Consider the following 21,731-nt stretch of genomic DNA (forward strand, 5'->3'; position numbering starts at 1 on the left):
ATAGGAAGTTTAAGAACAAAAGTTGTTGTCCTGGTTTCCACTAGGTACGGGTGAGGGTTACGTGTTCTTAAGACAAGAAATCCAGCAAGAGAGTCTTAGATTCTGTAATCCCAGGACCGGTGTCTTTTCTGTCATGATTATGTTCAAAATCAATTAGGTGCTTTAACCGTATTAATGAACTTTTCCAGTGATTAATGTTATGATTGTGAAGTAACGTAGACAGGCTTCCAAAGTAATCCAATTCTTGCCACGACTTGAAAATGCCTGACCAATCACCATGTCTTAATTTTACAGCAAAACCTTGTTCACAAGCCGGAATATCAGATTCTTAAAACACTGCGCCAACTTATTTGATGGATACATCTCCGTACAACAACCCATCCATATCCAGAAGAATTGGACAGTGGTTCTTGTCAGAAAATTTACAGAGCCCAGCCAGCCATCAAAAAACAAGCCAAGATTTTGATTACATCCACCTTCCCAAAATACCCTTTGCATTCTCTTGGCAAAATTGATGCCTGCCTAGTGTTAAAGGTTGAAACTTGAAACTTGAGCCCAACCCAATAAAGGCCTAGGCCATCACAACTTCATAGTTTCAGACTTTCAATGGTTCCATCTCTGGTGGCCCCGCCGCCGTCTACAGGTATTCTCTCAGTTCTTACCACCGGAAGTTGCAGATTTGTATGTTTAATTTATTTCGTTTCCTTTAATGGAATAAAAAATATCATTCGTGATTATATATTTGGAACCAACCCATCATCACATCCCTTGATCTCTGAAACACAAATATTATGTTACCCCCAAAAAGGTCCACCACCAAGCCAAGAAGATGGAGAAGAAATGCGTGCCCTAACCACAGTCGTCAGCCTATCATCATCAATTGCCCTAACCTCGATTTTTATATACTAGACCAATTAAACATGCCAAAACCGAATATAAATTGAATAAACATGCGGAATTACAGAAGAGAAAGCCAATAATTTTTTTCTCCAAATTAAATTTCGCTCCAGTCTGATAAATAAACTACCAAAAATACCCTCCAAGAAATTGGTGGGAAAATAAAATCCTCACGTCGACAGACATCGATATACCTTTAAAAAAAAAAGAAAAAAGGAAAATCAAATCCAAACAACCACCTCCCGCCACCACCTGCCCTCATATTCTCTCATTTACTCAAAGGTGGTGCCACCCATCTCCGCCTCTTCCCAAACCTCACCAATTTTGAATTTTCAGACTTCGAGCATAACTCAAAATAGTTTACGTACTAAGTTCATGTGAGAATTTGGCATTGTAGTAACAATTTAAATAGAAAGCTCCGCCATTCTTGGAACCAAATTCAACATTTTTGTTTCTCTCTGCTCATAGGATTAAAAAAAAAAAAAAACTGTAATCTTCATTTTCTCGACAACTAATTAAACAAAATGCTATCCGATATTAAACGAATCCGCCAGAGTGCAGAAACTCGAAACCTTAAAGAATTAGGAGTCGTCGAAATTTTATGTACCTTAAAAAACACGTCAAGCGCAATGTTAGCCTCTGCACATTACAGTACACACACCACGTAATAAACTCACGCACTAATACGAGATAGATAGATGGATAACGCCGATCACTTCCTCTCCTGAATCCTGATCCTCTCTTTCTAAAATAAAAATTTTGAGAAGGAGGATTTCTAATTTCAAGTCATTATTTTTAATTTTTAATTTAATTTAATTATTTAGTCAGTAGAAGTAGTAGTCACATTACAATTTGTTATTATAATATTAGTATATCCTTTCTTTCTCTATACTCTGTGAAGCAGTTAGAGAGAGAAAATTAAAAATAAGAGAGAGAAAGCGCTCTTCTTCGAATTAGATCTCTGTTCCTTGTCTTCTCTCTGCAATTTCGATCTCTTCTATTAAATTCTCTATGGTTATGTTCTTTTAGTCGGAATTCTCTCTCTTTTGTTTCCGTTTAACTGGTTTCTAATTATTTGTTTCTGTTTTTTGAGGGCAATTAAAACCTCTCTGTTATATCGTTTCGATTTGTCTATGCTTCGGAATTGCCTCTTGCAATTAGGGTTTTACGGGTGTTTTTGGAATTGGAGTTTCCATTTGTAATTAAGAGGGGGTTCAAAGGTTGAATTTGGATTCTAGTTGCTAAAATTGATTCATGAGGTGATTTTTTTTCTGTTAGTTTCTGTTATATATATTATTTAACGAGAATGATTATCAAGCGCAACCTGAAATCCCAAATGCCGAGTCTTAAACGGTACAAGCTTGGCGACTCGGCGGGAGAAGACGACGATAGCTCGGCTTCGGCTCGGAAGAAGCGGAAAATTAATGATTATTACCCTCTCAATCTTCTCGGCCAGGTGGCTGCCGGCATAATTCCCGTTGGACTTCGTGGGATCCTCCCCGCCTCCAAGGTGGACTCGGACAAGGGATTTGCTGCTTCTTGGTACACCGAGGTGTCCTGCTCCCCTCCCGGAGAGGTGGAGTCGCAGCCTAAATCTAAGGGTCGAGATTCAATTAGAGCAAATAATCGTACAGTGGAAGTCTCGCGTCCCCCACTCGTGCGGACGTCCAGAGGGCGGGTTCAGGTACTCCCTTCAAGGTTTAATGATTCAGTTATTGAGAACTGGAGGAAAGAGAGTAAGACTAGCTTGCGCGATTGTGATTATGATGACGATATTTTATGTGATAACAATACGAGTGCTAGTAGGAAGGATAGAGAGAGAGACAAATTCAGTTTTCGAACACCAAAAACATGTACTAGCAATATGAAGAAACAGAAAATTGGGCAGAGAATTGGATGTAGGTCTCATAAATATGCCACATTGTGTGAGGAAGAAGATGGCGGAGAAATGGGGTTTAAGAAGTATTTGAGTTCACGCAGTACGCTCACTTCATTACATGAGCAATTGGAGGAAGATGCTAAGTGTGCAGTTATGGACTTAAGCAGCTTGGAGAGGCCAGAGAGGAAAGAAGGATTGTATGGACCGGAGGATTTCTATTCGGGTGATATAGTATGGGCAAAGTCGGGGAAGAAGGACCCATTTTGGCCAGCCATTGTGATTGATCCAATGACCCAAGCACCAGAGCTGGTTTTGAGGTCCTGCATACCTGATGCGGCTTGTGTTATGTTTTTTGGTCACACTGGGAATGAGAATCAAAGGGTATGAATAATGAATTATTTCCTGTATAGCGAGCTTCATTCATTTTGTGAAGCTTGTGTTGAAAGCTTTACTTTTGAAGGATGTGACATTAATTATGCTTCATTGACTGGTTCTGACAGGATTATTCTTGGATTAGAAGGGGGATGATCTTTCCGTTTATGGATTTTGCAGACAGGTGTGTTTCTTATAATTGAGTTTGTTTACATGGGATCAGTTTTTTTTTTGAAGCAAGGTTCTTTTTTCTTATGTAGGTTCCAGGAGCAGTCTGAATTGATGGACTGTAATCCTAGCGATTTCCAGATGTCAATTGAGGAGGCATTTCTGGCAGAACAGGGATTTACAGAGAAATTGTTACAGGATATAAACATGGCAGCTGGGAATCCAATGTATGATGAATCTATTTATAGATGGCTTCAAGAAGCAACGGGTTCGAATCAAGATCAGGATTGCCAGTCTCCAAACCAGGCAAGTTTTTCTCAGTTTACTTTCTCAATCATTTTTTCCTTAAATACCCTCATCCCACCCCCTAGATGGTAGACGACTACATGAAAACTAATCCTTCTGTCCCTTCAAGCTGATGATGTGAATAGACATTATTAAGTTAGTATTAGAGAACTCAGAATTGCATGGGCAATATGTGGTGATTTTAAGTAAAACTGACAGACAGCAATATCTAGTCCGCATCTTGTTGTGTCATTAATGTCTTGAAATATTGAAGTACTACTTCTACAACTTTCCAACTTAACATTTTGCTTATTGTTGCTTGAAGATTAGAATGTAAAAGAGGGATTGTAAAGGTTCCCAGTGTCAATTCTGCCAATAACATGATCTTTGTATCTTTTATTTTTCTGTTATTGTGGGGTGGTAGCGATTTTGGGAGCGCAACCAGGAAGCACTCCTGGCCATAGGCAAAGAAACCCACTTTTGAACACTACTTTCTTATTTTTCTAAAAATTAACCCATTTATAAGGACAACTGAGTTTCTAGCTTCTGTTTTACATTAAGCACGGAACCTATAAAAGCTGCATGCCTGCAATCTCTCTCATCTTTTCCCCCTTTATTTTTCCTTTTTGAGCATGCCCCTAAATTCTTTAATTTTGGTGTTTCATTAGTTGGGAGCTGAGTGACAAGGCTCACTCAACTTAAACTGGTACTGCATTTTGTCAGAATCTACCAGGGGAATTTATGACAAAATGAACAATAAGGTTCCAATTCTAGCTCCTTCCTTCTGAATTAATCAATCTTGGTTTATCTGGTTCAGGATATACTTGGGAACAGTAAAACCATGCGACCCTGCGAAGGTTGTGGCATGAGCCTGCCTTTTAAATTGTCAAAGAAGATGAAGTCTTCAACTCCTGGAGGCCAATTCTTATGCAAAACATGTACTAGGGTTGGTGCCACTTGCTTTGCCTTGGGTTTTACATGCATTAAGTTTTGTCCACTATGGTTAAAAGTCTGTGTTTTCATTTTGTAGTTCTCATATGTGCAAAATTTGTCACTGCAGTTAACAAAGTCAAAACATTATTGTGGTATATGCAAGAAGATTTGGAATCATTCAGACAGTGGGAGCTGGGTGAGGCAAACTACTAGTTATTCTATAAATGCCACCCCCCCCCCCCCCCCCCAAACAACCCCTTCTCCTTCTTCCTCTTTTTTTTTTCTTTTGTACCCAACATCCCTCCTTTTGATTTACTTTCTGGGATCTGCTTGCAATTAGGTGCGCTGCGATGGCTGTAAAGTTTGGGTACATGCTGAGTGTGACAAAATTTCAAACAACCGTTTTAAGGTATGTCCATCATAATAATAATTTTGTATTATCATTCCTCTGCATAAATAGAAGTTTCCAACTCCCACCATTTTGTTATGCTTGAAGGATCTGGAGGGCACTGATTATTACTGCCCTAGTTGCAAAGCAAAATTTAACTTTGAACTGTCTGATTCAGAGAAAGGGCAGCCAAAATCCAAGTAAGCTGGTTCTTTTATTTTATATATTTTTCAGAAGCATGGAATTGGTAAATCGCCGTTCTTATTTAATGGATTTATATCATATGGTTCAAATGTTTACAGATTGAACAAAAGTAATGGACAACTAACACTGCCAAACAAAGTTACCGTTGTCTGCTCAGGGGTAGAAGGCATATATTTCCCAAGCCTTCACCTGTAAGTAAAAATATAACTTTACAGTGCACACACTTTTGTTTACTTTACATTTACTCATTTCTTAAATTAAATAGTCAATTACCTATGGCACTCTGCTTCCAGGTTAAAATAACAGTTTGTAGCTTATTAATTAGCTTACCACATGCAAACAATTTATCTGACTGCTAGGAAGAAATTATTGTTGTATTCTGTTAATTATAATAAATGGGACCTTGATACAAATTAATTGTTTCATGATTTTCTTTCTCATGTATATGAACTAAGTAAGAGAAACCTGTTTTATTTTTCAATAATTTATGCAGATGACCAACCTTTAGAGATTAGCAAGAGTTTTATTTGTGCAAATAGTTTCAGCCATTAACTTTATTGATCTGGGAAATCTTCTTTGCCCTTGACAACTGAAAGTTTCTGTTTCAGTTCATTGATGTTTATCTTTTCTCTTTGGTTCAAAGGGTTGTGTGCAAATGTGGGTCTTGTGGCCTAGAAAAGCAAGCGCTTAGTGAATGGGAACGGCATACAGGTTCCAAAATTAAAAATTGGAGGACCAGTATTAGGGTGAAAGGTTCTATGCTGCCACTAGAACAATGGGTTTGTCCATCATCGCCTTTTTCATAGGTGCACTATTCACATGTGAAGTTCATTTTTCCAATATGTTCTCTTTTTCACTGTGCAGATGATGCAGTTAGCAGAGAATCATGCACGTTCTGTTTCTACCAAACCTCCAAAGCGCCCTTCCATTAAGGAGAGAAAGCAGAAGTTGCTTGCATTTTTACAGGGTATATTTCTTTTTCAGGAACGGAATACTACTATCTAATCATCATGTTGTCCTCTGCTGCACTATCTTAATTTCTCGCACTGTTTAATCAACTGATTGTCATTACTTTCATGGCAGAGAAATACGAACCTGTTTATGCAAAGTGGACAACAGAACGTTGTGCTGTATGTAGATGGGTTGAAGATTGGGACTACAACAAAATTATCATCTGCAACAGGTAATGCAAGTACTGTCCATAGGGATTATCTTTTATCAACTAATTAGTCTAAGATTTATCACTATGAAACAGGTATTATGTGCATCTATTCCATTGCTTGTTGTAAAAGGTCCCGAGATCAGACATATTTTGATGCTTAGGAAAAATCTATTGACATTTAAAGCAACTAATTGACCCAACTCTAAAAGACTCAAAGACAGATTAATTGGAATGCTCAAATATACTGTTTAACAAGTCAGAAAGCTATAGTCATACATACTGCATATATATTTACTTTCTGCCATGTATTCAAATGGTGTAAGCCTCAAAGAAATGCCCTTGTAATTGCCTGCTCTTTGTAATACTTGTGTAGTGTAGTCTACTAAATGAACTCACGGTAAAAAGTAAATAGAGAGACCTGTTGCTCATTCTTCTTGCTCTCTTTCTCTCCTGATGCAGGATTTTGTTTTTTTAATTCTTTTTGGGATGGAGATTTATTTGTTGTACAATATGGCTGATCTCTTATCTGCTTCCCAGGTGTCAGATAGCTGTTCATCAAGAATGCTATGGAGCAAGGAATGTGCAGGACTTCACTTCCTGGGTTTGCAAGGCATGTGAAACACCTGATGTTAAGCGGGAGTGTTGCCTTTGTCCAGTAAAAGGTTGGCTAACTTTTTTGTTTACATTCACTAATAATTTGGGGTATATAGATATTGAAGTTCTTAGTTTGAAGAGAATATATGTGCATATTTGCCTATTTTTTTGTCAAATGTACTTTACTACCAAGCATGGATATTTATAAAACTGTCCACAGCTGGTTTTCACATTTGCTGTTTGTTGTCATCATAGATGATTTTGTGAATTTTTGTTAGGTGGTGCTCTAAAGCCGACTGATGTTGAGACATTATGGGTTCATGTTACCTGTGCTTGGTTTCAACCTGAAGTCTCCTTTGCAAGTGATGAAAAGATGGAACCTGCTGTTGGAATCTTAAGTATCCCTTCAAATGCTTTTGTAAAGGTACAAATGATTTAGAATTCACCGCATCACTATCAGTTGATGTGCCTTTAATTTCCCTCTCTTCTCTTCTTAAAATGCATTCTTGTGGGTTAATAACTCTTTGGCATTTGATGAGAAAGTATTATGGGATCTAAATATGTTTTTTTGCCATGAACTTCAGATTTGTGTTATTTGTAAGCAAATTCATGGTTCCTGCACTCAATGTTCCAAGTGTTCCACTTATTACCATGCAATGTGTGCTTCAAGGGCAGGGTATCGCATGGAGGTGAGTTTCTCGATTGTTGTCTATTTGCAAAACCTTTCGCTATTGCTATTTTGCCTTAGGCATATAAAAAAACACACTATTTGTATTCTTGGAGAATATACTATGTCATGTGGACTGCTTTCTATTGTAGATCTTTCTTGCCAATTTCTTATTCTGTTAGTTGTACTTTCTGATATGCAGTTGCATTGCTTGGAGAAAAATGGGAGACAGACTACGAAAATGGTTTCATATTGTGCGTATCACAGGTACAGCATCCTCATCTGTGATAATAAAGCTAATTGACATTCCCTCTCAGTTATAGCTTTACTTGGTTTATTGTCTCTAGTGACTATATTTCTCAAGAAACATAAGATAATAAATCTCTCTGGATATTCAGTCTTCAAATTCTATTTCTGGTGCAGAGCTCCAAATCCAGATACAGTTTTGATCATACAGACTCCTCTAGGGGTTTTTTCTGCCAAAAGCCTTATTCAAAATAAGAAGAGGGCTGGTACAAGGTTAATTTCATCCAATAGAGTGAAACTGGAAGAGTTGCCAACAGAAGAAACTACTGAGGTTGAGCCCCTCTCTGCTGCAAGATGTCGGGTCTTTAAAAGAGTAAACAACAATAAGAAGGTAACCTACACGAGAGTTTACAGTCTGGTTAACAGTGTGTTAATAAATTGTGTGTGGGTTTTTGTTATGCTGATCAATGCTGAGCAACTATGTAACTGATCTCTTTAATGGTTCATATTATGTAATCCATTTACATTATCTAATGATGGACGTGTGAGTTTTTCTGCAGTTACTTTCTTTACTTCTCCAAATCATTACTACCTAAAAAGTTCTCGGCTGTTAATTAAACTCACCCCTCCTTTTTTATTTTTTTCAATTTAATAGAGAACAGAAGAAGAAGCAATTGCCCACCGATTAATGCGACCTTGTCATCATCCTTTAGATGTAATACGAAGTTTCAATGCATTCAGAGTAAGTTTCTTTTTACTTCTTTGTGGAATTCTTACCTTTTTTGCTTTTTATTTGGAAAGCATAACCAATCTTGGGGCAACATTCTTGGTCTTGTTATTTTGACAGGTAGTTGAGGAACCTAAAAGTTTTTCTTCATTCAGGGAAAGGCTTTACCACTTGCAGGCAAAATCTTCATCCTTTGTTTTTTTCTTATTGACTGTAACTTCTATTTATCCTTCTAACTATTTACCTGGTTTGAACTTGAGCCCAGAGAACGGAAAATGATCGTGTTTGCTTTGGTAGATCTGGGATACATGGATGGGGCCTTTTTGCTCGTAGAAACATTCAAGAAGGAGAAATGGTATATGTTGTTTCTGTCAAAAATCAAAACAGGCTTGTTTAAAGTAGCTTTTCTGATGGAAAAATGCCCTATGCAATGGTGATATGTGCTGACATTTTGTGCTTAATCAAAAGGACGTGTTTGCGACTCTTTCCAATGAGATATCCTTGAAATTTTTGATATGTTAGAAATGTATTACTTATGCAAAATGAATGTGAACTGCACTTATGTGTTTGCATATGCACTGACATTCCAATGTCTTATTTCATGGAAATGTGTCTGTCTCTGTGTGTGTGTTTGTTTTATTAACAAACATGCGGTTGTCTCCAGGTCCTTGAATATCGTGGTGAACAGGTAAGGCGCAGCATAGCAGATCTTAGGGAGGCACGCTACCGGTCAGAAGGGAAAGACTGCTATGTGAGTTTTTCTATCATTTACTCCTTTATAATGTGCAAGTGGTTCTAGTTAAGTGCAACATGGCAGTAGTTGTTCAGATGCTTAGGGAAATGTGAGTTGGATATAGACAGTTCTTCTGTTGAACAATATTGAGGCTGTGTCTCTTAGCCGAAGTTACTATCATCCGATAGCTTTTTTCCATTTGAGGACTAATCTGTGATCTGGTTTTCTTCTGCAGCTTTTCAAGATAAGTGAAGAGGTAGTGGTAGACGCCACTGACAAAGGAAACATCGCACGCCTAATAAACCATTCAGTGAGTGTCTCTTATCTAACTTGTGACTTGTTATATTTTCCCCCTTCTATTTGGAGCTCGATTTTTTTCTCTCCTGCAGTCAGCCATGCACATATAGTTTGAAGGACAAAGTTGTCATCTTTTTTATAAATCTTGTATTGGTTTTACTCGTTTCCTCAGCATGATATCCTTAAATTCAACTTTGCTACAGTGTATGCCAAATTGCTATGCCAGGATCATGAGTGTGGGTGACGATGAAAGTCGTATTGTCCTTATTGCTAAGACTAACGTACTTGCCGGTGATGAGCTAACGTACTTCTCTCTCCCTATGAAAACTTCAGTGTTTAACATGCTTTTCACTCTTAAATTCACTGTTGCTACTCATTTCTGGCAGGTATGATTACCTATTTGATCCTGATGAGCCCGATGAATTCAAAGTTCCCTGTTTATGTAAAGCTCCAAACTGTCGGAAATTCATGAATTAGGTTACACTTACAGCACAGTTATTGTTTCTCCGCAAGGAGCACTAACCCAATCCCCACCCTGCCTATGGGATCTCACAGTCACACAGGAGTTGTAATTTTTTACCAAAAGGAAAAAAGAAAAATTTTTTTTAGTCCTTTTGATAACAATCTTTTGTTCTTTGAGCTTAATAAAATGTTATAGGTTTTTCCTGCTTTTTTTTGGTTCAGGCATTTGTGTAAATATGTGTATTCAGAGCTTAATTAAATGCGAACCATTCTGAATTTTATTTTTCCATTAGAATACGTTATAGCTTTTCCTGTTTTTCTCCACCCCGGAAACGAAGTCGACAAGCATTTGCATGTGACAATAGCAGAGTGAAATTTTATTTATTTAAGGGAAGAAACATCAAATTTAATATCAGCTAATAAGTAGAGAATAAAGAGAAGAATTTATAATTCTGAAGTAGAAAATAATTCCATCCTGACAATTCAAATACAAAATGGCAATGTAGAGGGGAAAAAAGAGAATCGCAAAAAAAAAAAGAAGAAGAAGAATTACAACCTAATAAACTGAAACTCAACCTAAACCAATGCAAAATGAAGCTTCTGTTCAACTCTAAAAGACCATATCTGAACAGCGTCTCCTTCTTTTAGATTATTTCTATCTCTAACAGAATTCCAATTAGCTGTTAACACATACTCTGAGCTAACGTAACCATCTTTCTTTTTCATATTCACTTGCGCGAAATTCATGTCACTCACATCCAAAGAAGACGAAGGCTCAATAGTCTTCACTGGTATACGTGTTTTACCCTTTCTAATCCTTCCCTTCTCTTCTTTTGTCAAAAATTCACATAGGGTTTGTCGTTTTGGAATCCACAAACGACAATGGGACGAAGACGAAGGCTCAATAATCTTCACTGGTATATGTGTTTTACCCTTTCTAATCATTTCCTTCTCTTCTTTTGTCAAAAACTCACATGGGGTTCGTCGTTTGGAATCGACAAACGACAATGGGCCGTGCTCGCGTCGGCTGCAGTCAAATGTTTATACATCATTAATGCCTCATCGGTACCTTCCATTTCAGCAATCTTGTTTTCGAATTGTTGGGGTAGCTCCTCTTTCTTCTGTTTTCCTTCCAAAATAGCACGTTCTAAAGCATGGCGCTCGGGAAAGTCGGTCAAGTTATAGAAAAAATTGACTGTTGATCCGAATTTTTCATGATTAAAGCGCCAACCAGAATCATTGCCCTCTGAACTTGATGAACAGTAACAACCCATGATTTCTCTTCAGTAATTTAGAAACGAAGTTACAGATAGATGGGTCCTTTTATTGAGAGAGAGGCAGGTATATGTATTGGTATATGTATATTCCTTGCTCTAAGAGGAGTAGGTTTTCGTGTTTGTTAAGATTTACTAATTAGAAACAGCTTTATTTGAGTCTTGTTTTCCGAAATCAATTTGGAGAACCATATCTAATTCGAGTCTTGCAAGGACGTAATTACACTCTAATTTAACTTTTTGACAACTATGCCCTAAAATTGAAATGTCAAGAGTTTTTATACCCAAAATTCAAATTAGGTTATGATTTATATTAAAAAAAATAATAATACATGTGGAGCTCACATATGAACTTGGGCTTGGGTTAACACAAGCTCAGTTAAACTTACCAAACGATGCAGTTTCATAGAATAATCAATTATCTAAAAGTCAAGCAGCCAAGGGAGGATTGCTGATACTTTCAAGTTGAAGAACTGCAAACGACATGTTCGTCAAATTAATTTATTTCATTGGTGGCCATACTGAAGGATATATCGAGAAGTCCTAATCAAAATTTCAATTCTGATTTTGTTCTTGAAAATTAAAAATTCTATTTTTAGATAAATAAAATACACAGGAAGTGAGAGTTCAGACATTCTTGTACGGCGGCAAAGATCCTCTTCCCAATTCCCCGTATCGATGAGAGAGAGAGGGAAAAGAACACTGGAAGTGAATAGCCAATCATTGATCGGGAAACTCAAGTTGTCCCTCCATTTCCGTCTTTCGATGTAAAAATTAGAATCCCCAACAGGACCTATAATAAGGGAGGGGGCGTGAATTTCACACATGCAATCCCATAAGATCTCAGTTTAGCGAGAGGTAGGTACACATTTTAAGATTTTATTACTGCTTAGAACAAAATGTTACTAAGCGACTCAAACCTATGAAATTTATGTGCAGGTGCTGAGTACATGATTGTTTGTGTTTGTGCGTGTGTGTACGTAAAAACTAAAATGTACAATGCAAAATCCTAGGAAATTATTCATTGCCAGGAAATTCTCTCTCTCTCTCTCTCTCTCTCTCTATATATATATATATATATACATATATATATATATATATGTGTGTGTGTGTGTGTGTGTGTGTGTGTGTGTGTGTGTGTGTATATACCTGACCACTACTAAGGACAGATGTCAATATGAGACCATGAAGCAGAGAATGCACACAAGCAACTACATTCGACAGTAAAAGAAGAGAATGCAGATAATTTGATAGGGCCTGACGACCCCTATTCCAGGGGACACAAAGACCAGACTTCCTTTTTATTTCCTTGCAAAAAAAAAAAAAAAAAAAAAAAAAAAAAAAAAAAGGAGGCAAAGCAACAAAAATAACTAAACCAAAAACGCATTGAAGATAAAGAACATCGATATAGAAATTGTCTCAATGTGTACTTTCAGGAGAATGATGTATCCGACTTAAAATTACCGACTCAGACTCATTTGACCCAGGCATCAAATCCCTAGATGCCTTGGGGGAACCCTCCAAAATAAATAAAGGACCACATTTTGCATCACCAAACCCCTGCCCCTCCTCAGCACAATTAAAAGAATAACTACCTTTGGTCTTGCCACTCTCATCCATGTCATGGCCATCATGGCCATCAGTGTGTAAATCTTCAGTAGCATTTGGCACATCATTGGGAGTTGAAACAAAATCTCCCTTTGGATCTTCTGAATCCACCAGCTTAGATCCAGCTACCTTATCACCTCTGAGAATCATCAAGGGCTTTTCTGATATATCATGGGTAAGATCTTCATGCAGCGATTCCAACTTCAGGTCAGGGCTACAAGCATGACCATCTACCTCCTGGTTGAGAATCACTTCTGAATTCTCCTGCACATCACCAATTAAAACATCTTCCACTTTATTCTCATCTAAATTCAACATCTGCACATCTAATATTTCTTCTTTCTGATTTAAAAGTGGCTGTTCTGCTATGTCCACATCATTAACAGGGACTTCCTCTACTTTTGATGCTGAAATAACATCTATTGTTCCACCATTAGCAATTGCCATACGACTCAAACCTGCTCTTTGTCTCTTGTAGATGTCCATTGCTCTCTGCAGGCAACAAATCAGAATGTCAGACTACATAATTCAAAACAAAACCATCCCAGGAAAGTGATTGAGAAAATAATTCCAAACAAATAAAATCAAGTGCCAAGCTAAGTCTAAACCAGGGATAGAAAAACACCGACAGTGTAAGCACCAAATGCTATGCCAGAATAGAAAACCAAGAAGCTTTTTTCAACCACAATTTGTCCTAAATGTATCCGACTATTGCAGTCATAAATCACCTTCGATCAATGGAGAACAAGACAACTTTATTCCAATGACTGAAAAGTGCATATATGTTGCCAAACCCCCCAAGTCAGATAATTAATTTCTACGCATATACATATTTGTACATAGTAAAGGTTTATATACACAACCTGCCAAACAAGAGCAGAAAAATTGTACATGCCATATCATTCTCCTCTCTGAAGTTAACTAAGAATAATATCCTAATAGATTTCTTGAAGCAAAAATTGTACATAAAGAGTTCATTTCATCTCCAGCCTTTCAAAAAGACAAATTAAACTACAAGTCATTTAATATATCATAGTCCATGATGAATACCTGAAAAACAGAATCACTTGTAGCAGGGAAAAGTGATGAACTCAACAAGGTATTTGAACTTTTTGGTACTGCTCTTGCACCATCCTGCCACATTGAAAATAATTTAAAATAATTATAGAACAGCACAAAAATAAGAGATCAAGGAAGCTAGAAAGAATGTAAGAAACATCTCATATACTCTACCTTCAAGTTTACAAGCATGGCAACATCTTCATCAATAGTATCACTTGGTTCTTCATCAAGCAAGCTTATAAACTGACCATACAATTCTGGATCAGTAAGTTCAGTTGAAATATCCAGATTGGAAAGGTAAGCACGGTAAACATGAGCAATATTGTCATTACTAGACAATTTAGAAGACGGCTCAGGTGTCTGCTCAGGGGTAGGTTTAGGTGATGACTTAAAAGATAATTTTGCTGCTGAAGCAACAACTAGCTTTGTTTCTGCAGTTTTAGCCTGAACCCCAAGATGATTATCTTCACTTTGTGGCCTTTGACCCTCATGCCTAGCTGAAAGATCTTCCACAGGGGTCTGTGGTGGAAAGTCCTCTTTCAGGGATGTTGAGAACAAATCCACATTCACATCACCATTTTGCCCTTTCCAAATGTCTGCACCACTCTCCCACCCTCGACCATTAATTGGATGCCTATTTTGGTCCCATTCTGGGCCCCCATACATGTGTGATTCATCCCTAAATACACCATTATTTCCATCCCATCCATGCATGCGAGAAGGCCCTGTCCCATCCATCATGTTCTGCCATCCAAGGGGGCGCAGATGACTAGAAAACCTGTCAGCTTCAGGTATATGATAAGGAATCCCAGAGTGGTTGATTTCCATCGAGGGTCTGACTCCAAACAGAGGAGGGGATGCAAATGGAGGCATCATCGCTTGAAAACCTCCATGAGGCGGCCCATGTTGGAAAGGAATGTAGCCATTTGGCACAGGTGAAGACCAGTTTGGAGCACCTCTCCAAGCATTTCCTTGCCCTCGCCCCAAATTGGGATCACTGCCCCTCTTGTAGCGGACACCAGTGTTAGTTCTACCGTCTTCCTCCAGTGAACCCAAAAAAGAAGGGCTGCCATGGCCACCCCTGAAGCCAGATGGTGGAGGAATCAGAGCAGAGTTGCTTTGACTATTTCTAGTGTAAAAGGGCGAATCAAGCGCGGTTGATTCATCAGCTAGAGACTTCTCCGAAGGTAAATCACGACTTGGCCTTTCATCGGCAGAAGGTAAATCTCTTGCACCCATGGAACCACTGCTCCTCCTTCCTGATTCCTCAATATCAAGACTTCTTCTAACTCCAGATCTATTAATGTATCTACGCTCCAGACTCGACGATGAAGGAGATCTCTCCACCAGGCCCATGGGCGAAGCTTTAGAACTTGAAGATCTTTCAACTGATAACTCCCCAGTATGCCCATCATCCACTTTAGTGGACTTCTCAGAGGATCTGTACTTGGAAGCTCTATCTGATGCTCCTGGCAAACTACCAACCTCTCTAGACGAAATGGATTTTGACCTGTGTTCTATCACAGCATCTCTGTTCTTCAGTTCTTCTTGTTTGAATTGCCTGAGCCATAAATATATTATATATTATATATAAAAAGAAAAAAGAAAAAAAAAAAAAAGCACACCATCACTATATGGTTCTACAGGAAAGTTACACGATTCAATCGCATTGCCTTTAAGTTGCCATTCTAGTTTTCAATCCATGGAGTACAGTACCACATAACAATGCATACTCACAGCAAAATTAATGTTCTGCATTGGATCAGTGTAGTTCCTAGACTCAGTACTTTAGACAAAATAATTCTGAATTGAATATGCTAAATTTTGTACAACATAAATTTCCATTGTGTTCCATATGGGGGACAGATGGCAGAGAACATTCAGAGTTTACCATGTGAATCCTAGAAACTCAGAGCCATCTACAAATACACAGCTATTATTTGGGCTTGTCCTGATAAATGTGCAAATAAAAATACTTGTGGACAATCTTGTACTCAGAAAGGCAAACACTTAAGTAGATAAGCACATAAAAGAAACCTAAGTGAAGGCACAGTTGTGTAGTCTTTTTAATAACTCTAATAATAACAAATATACATATTACAGAAAGTACATACAGATATTGACATCAACGAGAAGCACACTATGATACTGAATGCAAACAGCTATGCTTGTTAATTGTAAACTTTGCTCCTAAATTGTATTCAAATTGTAAACAATACGATAATAATATCCTCGAGAAAAACTAATAAGCTGATATTAAAAATAATAAAGTGTTCCCACTTCCTTTAAAAATTTGAAAATGCAGATACCTGTACTCATCTGCAGCCACAAGCGAGCTGGTGTTTGGGGAAGCCCTTCTCCTGTTGCTGCTGGCATTATTATCTGGATGAGTTTGGCGTGATTGAGACCTTCCTCTGTCAGTATCAGACTCAACTCTACTATTGCCCAAAGATTTCTTTTCCACGTCAATATAAGCTGTTTTAACACTTCTAGATTTTGCATCATTATAATCATCAAGATCATCAGGTGATCTCTTCCTTCCCCTGCTATCTCTGTATCTAGCACTTCGGTCATCAATATGCACCCCATCGTAGTCAGTATGTCTGTCCCGATCATGATCTCTATCTCGGTCCCGGTCACGGTCTCTATCCCTGTCACGGTCTCGGTCTCGGTCATGCTCTCTTTCCCGATCCCAATCCCAATCACGATCATGATCACGGTCCCGATCCCTCTCACGGTCCCGATCTCTGTCACGGTCCCGATCTCGATCTCTGTCATGGTCCCGATCTCGATCTCTGTCACGTTGATAAGTTTCCCGATCAAAATCACGATCATGATCATGCTCTCTCTCACGATCAGCATCTTGAGTCTTATATTTCTTCGGCCTAAATTCTACAGTATCTTTATCATCCCTCAAGTGCCTATCATCAGACCTGTTGTTTATGTTATCTCTTGCTGCATGCTCATCTCTTTGCTTGTCATCTCGGTGCCTGTTTTCCCTGTCGACATCTTCACGGTACTTATCTCTGTATCTCTCGTCCTTGTGCTTCTCATCTTTTGGTCTCCCATCCTTGACAACATCTTCCCTTGAGGATAAGCGTCTGTCATTGATATCTGCAATATCCTCGTGATGCTTATCATCACCAGAACCATCTCGTTTTTTTCTAATTCTCCTATCCGGAAGGTTCTCTAATTCAGGACTCTGCAATGGATCACGTGCATTCAACTCTGCATCAAAGAGAAAATTTTAAAATGAGAACTCAGCAAAAATAAATGTGAAAAGGGAATGGGGAACAAGGAAACAGTAACAAACATTTCCAACACTCAAGCATGCAATGAAAATCAAGCATTTGTTATATAATCCAGATGCTATTTATTTGACTTTTCCTATCTCTAACTGCAAGAACTGCAAAAATACATGCAGCAACATCCAATGCATATGAACCCCATTTATTGGTGAACATGACTAGGGTAGGAAACCCATATTCAAGAAGATCCGAAACAATTAAGATCCACTAACAGTTTGCAGTTAATTCAAAACAAAAGAGAACGAAAGAATATCTTCCAGCTAGTACTTCATAAAATATTAACAAGGTCTCTTGACTAACAATTTGCCAATAAAATACTACGCACATATAGTGGGGGACATCTACATAAACACAGAATTGCCCTGGGACATCCTGATCAGGTTGCTAGACATATAGGTAACTTAAGAAAGTCGTACGAAACTCCAACTGATTAGCAACAATCACGGATTGTCTACTTTTATTTAATTTGTCTTGTTAAGAACATTAAAAAGAAAGCTGAGCTTCCAATTACACAAGACCCACATTACGGCCTTTAATAGGACGATATTTAATCACTCCAGATTTTCCAAAATGCAATGGCACCAACCATCCCAACAAATGATCAAAAAAAGGAGAATTCACTTATAAGTATAAGCATAGAACTCGCCGAATCCAGATTAAAAAAAAAAAAAAACAAAAACAAAGAAGAAAAAGAAATTAAAAGACTGAAATTATTTTTCAAACTCAATTGATGCAAGAACTTTTGAAGCGATCTTTCCACATGATACCCATCCAGAACTCTTCAAGAAAATAATTTAATGACTCAAAAACTTCCAAAAGCAAATGAAATGTATAATATCTGCATATAACATGGGAGCTTCCATGTTGCAAACACCAATGTAATAAGCCATATTGCAAAAATAAAATAAATAAAATAGAACAAAGAGGTAGTTGCTCAGAGTATGGCACATTTATTAGGTTTTCCAGCAATAAAAATTAGGCTGTAATTTGTCAAATAACTGATCCTGACAACACAATAAGTAACTTAATAGAAATTCAGGCAGATCAACGCAGAACACATTCTTTCACTATCACTTACAGATTAAGAATTTTTTCCCCATTATTCTAACATCAAATGTATTCAGGACAAAGTGGGCCATGAGGGCACAGATTGCAGGGAATTATGCAAAACAATGAAATTTAAATTTAAATTCCTCTTCACTTATCACACTAGCAATTCAGCTCTTATTTCGCACATAAAACTCACATTTATTTGTTGTTTTGAAAGAGAACATTAATTTTCGTTTGAGTCAACACCTTGTGAGATTATATTCCTCTCCTCTTTCTCCCTTAAAACCGGCAACTAGAACCAGCAACTAATGCATAAGAAAAACAATATATTTTGAAAGCAAAAGAAAGAAAAATAAAAGTATAGAGTATGTAGCATAAAGTATGTACAATAGATGCTCAACAAGACCACCTAAATATTAACTCATTCATTATTCACAAGGAAAAGCAAACTTCTAACGAGTTTTGGTGAACTCGCACAATATTACATGGGAAATCAGAAGATTTCAGTTTCAGTTTCAGTTTCGCATGCCAAAAGCGTAGCGTTAACTTAACATCGATTATAAAAACCTTTGAAATCAATGTTCACTTAACAAGGAAAAAAAAAAAAAAAAGAATACTCGTGTATATATCTAGTGCATACGTGCAGTTATTGTTAATCAATTGACCTACCAACAAATCAATTAGTTACCTTACCAGTTTTTTCAGATACTTGCTTCGCTGCACGCAGGTCTTCACCATCAACCAATTTGTCACTCCTACCTTCTTTACTCCTTCTCTCTTTATCCTTTTCCCTATCCCTCTCTCTGTCCCTTTCCCTCTCAGCTCCGCCTTCTCTTCCCTCCTTTCGACTGCTTGATTCCCTATGCTTTCCCTCGCTCTTTCCACTACTCTTTTTCACCACCTCCTCAGTCTCAACATATGCTCCCGCACTCTCATCTCTCCTTTTACTCTTGTACTCACCCGACTTCTCCTTCAACTTCTTAGTCCCCTCCCCTCTATCGTCATTTCCACCATTCCACCTATCATTCACGCCGTCCTCAACTCTTTCTTTACGCCGCTTTGATGAAGAAAATTCCTCTATGTACTCCCCATTTGCAGAGCCAAACGAATCTCTATTGTCCTTGGGCTCTAGCTTTCGCTTCTCACCAGAGCCAGACTCCTTAGAAACCCTTGCACTACTGTCCTCTTTGGTTTTTCTGTCCTTCGAGCTCGAATCCTTCTCAGAATCTGAGTAGTCCCTAGCATCTCTTGAACTATGTTTACTCGATTTGTGGCGAGAAGTTCGCGGCATCACTGATGAATACTCAAAACCCTAATTAACAATCTGATAACTATGTTGAATGCTCGAATCGATATAGAAACCCTAATCACGAAGCAGTAAGCAAGAGTGCCAACTAAATTCGAAATCAAAACCCTAATTTCAAATCTTCAAATGCCAACTAACTAGCCGAATCTGATACTGAACCCCGATAGCAAGTTTCGATGAGTAATTCGGGGCTCGATAAATCCTACCTACAATAAATTCATGACAGTCGTGTGGCTGATAGAAGCAGTTAAAACCCTAGCCAGAGGGATTGAGTCGCCGGAGATAACAGATCAACGGGGAGCAGGAATGAGGTTGCGAGATTGGGATCGAAATTGAGGAAAAATAAAGAGGGAACCAAAAAGGAAATAGCGGACGGCGATGGTGTCTGTTAGGGATGAATGTGGAAGATCATAAAATGATGTTTTCAAGCGGCGAAGAAAATAGTGTTGGAGGCTTTTTCGATTTTGGTTGTGCGTTTGTTTATCGGTGGTAATGAGACTCGGAGACGACTTGGATATAATTTGCGTCGGTGAGACGAGATTACCCTTCATAATTTCACTTATTACGATCTTGTCTTAGGGTTGTTCTGGCTACAATAACAAAACAATCATCGTTAACTGATTGGGATGCCTTACTAGTTCCAATAAGAGTCTGACACGTCATCCGAATCAAACCTTTGAAGGGAAACAAAATTTTCCTGTGTTTACGACAACAGCAGAGAAAAAGTGGATTCACCAATGACAATTCCTCAATCCATCATTTATATGAAATCTAAAAGAATCTTTGATCTGATGAGAAGAATCTTCCATCCATTTTGTACTTCTACTAATCTTATTTGTTTTTGTCCCTACAACCGATTTTTCTCTCCACTCTATTTTTAATTAAATTATTAAGCTATTATAAATGTTTTTTTAATATCTTCCAGTTGATTCTTATTTTGTGAAATTGAATTCCTATAAATAAAAATAAATTAACAAGTTGTTAATAATAAAAATCTGTATAAATTCATGTATCATAATATCGCAACGGTAAATTTACTATAATAGTTATAAATTTATAAGTACAAGTTATTAAATATACCAAATTACAAACTATAATTTATTTTACGAAATTACTCTAATTGAAATTTTTAGCACTTTTATGTAAAAAAATGAAAAATCACCCATAAAAAATAGTATAATCTATCTATTTATTTAGCTATGATGTATATTATAAAAATGGAAATGAGTGAGAATATTGAAATTGTCAAAAATACCCTACTAAGTCTATAGATTAACAAAAATATATTAAAGATTTTAATTTAATTGGTTAAAAAATAAAAATAATTTAATTTTAATTGACCATATTAATTTCTTATATAAATCTAAATTTTATTAGATAAAATAAAAAATTATATTATATAATATGGTAAACATATAATATATTTAGAAAACTTAATTTTATTGATTAAAAAAATAAAAATAATTTAACTCGGCAAATAATTATAACATTAATTACATGCTCGTAAGCTTTAACAAAAAGTAAAAAATATATATATAAAATTATAAACGATACTCTAAAACAATGATTAATATATTAAGTATTATGCTATTTATCTATCGTATATATTCAAATTGTAATAAGTCAAGTTGAAAATGCTCTTAGATTTTAAGATAAATTGTCCATAATATTATAATTTATAATAAAAATTAATAGAAAAACATATAAAAATTAAATTACATTTACTTGCAATTAGTAAAAATCACAAAGTATAAAATGAATATAAACAATGTATAACATGCATTCGATAAAACTATACATATAAAAGTGGAAATAAATGAGGAATATTGGAATTACTAAAAAGGTCCATACTAAATTTATGGATTAACAAAAATATTATTAAGCATTTTAATTTAATTGGTTGAACAATTAAATATAATTTTAATTTTAATTGATAATATTAATTTTTTATATAAATATAAATTTTATTAAATAAAATAAAAACATTATATAATATATAATGTATATGTTAAATATGGTAAAAATATAATATCTTTAACTATTTTAATTTTCTTTTCATAGGTTAACTTGTGCACCATCTTGCCTGGATTTCTTAAATGATATTAATTT

General features: G+C 36.8%; 2 protein-coding genes across 2 annotated transcripts; one reads left to right on the top strand and one right to left on the bottom strand.

Annotated features, from left to right (window-relative positions):
• The first annotated feature begins 1,584 nt into the window (after positions 1-1,584).
• On the top strand, positions 1,585-10,301 carry SDG29 (SET domain group 29). Its single transcript, XM_089715585.1, has 23 exons — positions 1,585-3,157; positions 3,277-3,332; positions 3,409-3,622; positions 4,419-4,547; positions 4,662-4,730; positions 4,875-4,943; positions 5,031-5,122; positions 5,225-5,317; positions 5,770-5,905; positions 5,991-6,093; positions 6,210-6,309; positions 6,826-6,950; positions 7,161-7,306; positions 7,467-7,571; positions 7,752-7,816; positions 7,973-8,186; positions 8,451-8,537; positions 8,643-8,699; positions 8,788-8,877; positions 9,187-9,273; positions 9,491-9,565; positions 9,756-9,856; positions 9,939-10,301. The coding sequence occupies exons 1-23, from the start codon at positions 2,204-2,206 to the stop codon at positions 10,027-10,029; spliced, it is 3,258 nt and encodes a 1,085-aa protein (XP_089571711.1). The 5' UTR covers positions 1,585-2,203; the 3' UTR covers positions 10,030-10,301.
• A 2,373-nt stretch (positions 10,302-12,674) lies between these two features.
• Positions 12,675-20,123, bottom strand: LOC105648334 (LOW protein: zinc finger CCCH domain protein). Its single transcript, XM_012234685.4, has 5 exons — positions 19,010-20,123; positions 16,268-17,186; positions 14,130-15,519; positions 13,947-14,030; positions 12,675-13,388 (listed from the first exon to the last, which is right to left on the bottom strand). Exons 1-5 carry the CDS (start codon positions 19,605-19,607, stop codon positions 12,708-12,710), a joined length of 3,672 nt encoding a protein of 1,223 aa, XP_012090075.1. The 5' UTR covers positions 19,608-20,123; the 3' UTR covers positions 12,675-12,707.
• Between the last annotated feature and the right edge of the window lie 1,608 nt (positions 20,124-21,731).

Source organism: Jatropha curcas, chromosome 10, assembly GCF_041381405.1.
Source record: "Jatropha curcas cultivar XTBG-Jc1 chromosome 10, XTBG_Jcur_1.0, whole genome shotgun sequence".
NCBI classification, from domain to species: domain Eukaryota; kingdom Viridiplantae; phylum Streptophyta; class Magnoliopsida; order Malpighiales; family Euphorbiaceae; genus Jatropha; species Jatropha curcas.